The 1917-nt window shown below is 46.7% G+C and overlaps 1 protein-coding gene across 6 annotated transcripts in view; it reads right to left on the reverse strand.

Moving 5' to 3' along the window:
- Positions 1-1917, reverse strand: part of ADD1 (adducin 1 (alpha)) — a 107445-nt gene that overhangs the window by 35268 nt on the left and 70260 nt on the right. For all 6 annotated transcript variants that reach the window (XM_011936740.1, XM_011936736.1, XM_011936738.1 and 3 more), the window contains 2 exons: positions 1059-1139; positions 350-499 (listed from right to left, as the gene is read on the reverse strand). In XM_011936740.1, coding sequence (XP_011792130.1) covers positions 350-499; positions 1059-1139 — 231 coding nt within the window. The remainder of the gene's footprint in view (positions 1-349; positions 500-1058; positions 1140-1917) is intronic.

Genomic DNA, 1917 nt, shown 5'->3' on the forward strand with positions numbered 1-1917 from the left:
ACTAAAAATACAAAAATTAGCCAGTGGCATGGTGGTGCACACCTCCGCATGGTGGCACATGCCTGTTCCAGCTACTTGGGAGGCTGAGGCAGGAGAATGATGTGAACCCGGGAGGCAGAGTTTGCAGTGAGCTGAGATCCGGCCACTGCACTCCAGCCTGGGCCACAGAGCGAGACTCCGTCTCAAAAAAAAAAAAAAGAAAGTCACACTTAGTGGTAAACCATTTCTTTTATATTCAACAAAAGTAGTTTTACTGACTATAAACAAGGAAGGGCAGGTCAGAGGAAATGTGCGGTGCCTTTCACTAAGCAGCTTTAAAACTGGAGGTGCTACCAGGGCAGCCACTCACCGCAGCCCCTGCTGGGGTGTGAATGTGCACAACGCACTTCACGTCCGGGCGTGCAGCATAAATTGCAGAGTGTAAGGTGAAGCCGGCTTGATTTACTCCCAGATTAGTGCTTCCACGATCCACTACATCTCCTTGTAGATTGATCTTAACCTGAAAATTAAAAACAAAACATTTAAATACCAAGAGGACTTCATTTTTCTTTCCTTTTTTTTGATATGGTCTGGCTCTGTCACCCAGGCTGGAGTGCAGTGGTGCAACCTCGGCTTACTGCATCCTCCACCTCCCAGGTTCCAATAATTCGCCCACCTCAGCCTCCCAGGTAGCTGGGACTACAGGTGCGCACCACCATGCCCGGCTAATTTTTGTATTTTTTTGTAGAGTTGGGGTATCGTCATGTTGGCCAGACTGGTCTCGAACTTCTGGACTCAAGCAATCCACCCGCACGGACCTCCCAAAGTACTGGAATTACAGGTGTGAGCCAATGTACCCCACCGCAAGAGGACTTCAAATTACCCTAACTAGAAACTACTGAAACCCAAGGCTACAATATTTGTAACTTCTCTCAAAGGTTTTTCTGTAACTGAACACATGACATAAAACACTGGCTCTTTCTTGTTTCTTGGGTTTTATATATTTAGCTGATCTGAAGATGTCAAATGACCTAATATGACCTGCACATACAAGCTGCCAAAGAGAAGGACATTCTTACCAAACTGGATGCAGTCACTTCACTGTAAAGAAGCCCAAAAGGTACAATGAGGAAGTGTTCCTGCTCAGAGTTCACTCTGGTCTGTGGGGAAAATGACTGAATTAGCGCAAAGATCCAAGTGAAATTATTTGCAACTCTTTCAGGCTACAAACTCACAGGTTTGTTTAGAGTGAGCGATGCAGGGAAGGGTTCATGCACAATGCCTGTCACGAAGCTAAGGGGTACTGGAAGCTTTCCATTATTCTATTGTACCAATTTATCACATATATAAAGTGCTTCTTGCTCACGTTCATGGTTAACTGACTTTATACAGGAAAAAAACAGTTCCACACTAGCCTTCTGACAGGTCAATACATTACTGCTGGGTTACTCTATTGTACTTTCTGGTGGCTACCAGTGTCAAAGACAAAAAGGTCTCACCCTCTGGGATATTAACAATGAAAACCAAAACTTACAATTTTTTTTTTTGGAGACAGGGTCTCACTCTGCTGCCCAGGCTGGAGTGCAGTGGCGTGATCATGGCTCACTGCAACTTCTGCCTCCCAGGATCAAGTGATCCTCCCACCTCAGCCTCCCGAGTAGCTGGGACTACAAGTGCACAACACCATGACTGGTAATTTTTGTATTTTGTATAGAGACAGGGTTTTGCCATGCTGGCCAGGCTGGTCTCAAAAACTCCTGGGCTCAATTGATCCGCCTGCCTTGGCCTCTCAAAGTGCTGGGATTATAGGCATGAGCCCCTGTGCCTGGCCAAAACTTACTTTTGAAAAGTCGCCGGGCGTGGTGGCTCAAGCCTGTAATCCCAGCACTTTGGGAGGCCGAGACGGGCGGATCACGAGGTCAGGAGATCGAGACCATC

Source organism: Colobus angolensis, unplaced genomic scaffold (assembly GCF_000951035.1).
Source record: "Colobus angolensis palliatus isolate OR3802 unplaced genomic scaffold, Cang.pa_1.0 Scaffold157, whole genome shotgun sequence".
Taxonomy (NCBI): domain Eukaryota; kingdom Metazoa; phylum Chordata; class Mammalia; order Primates; family Cercopithecidae; genus Colobus; species Colobus angolensis.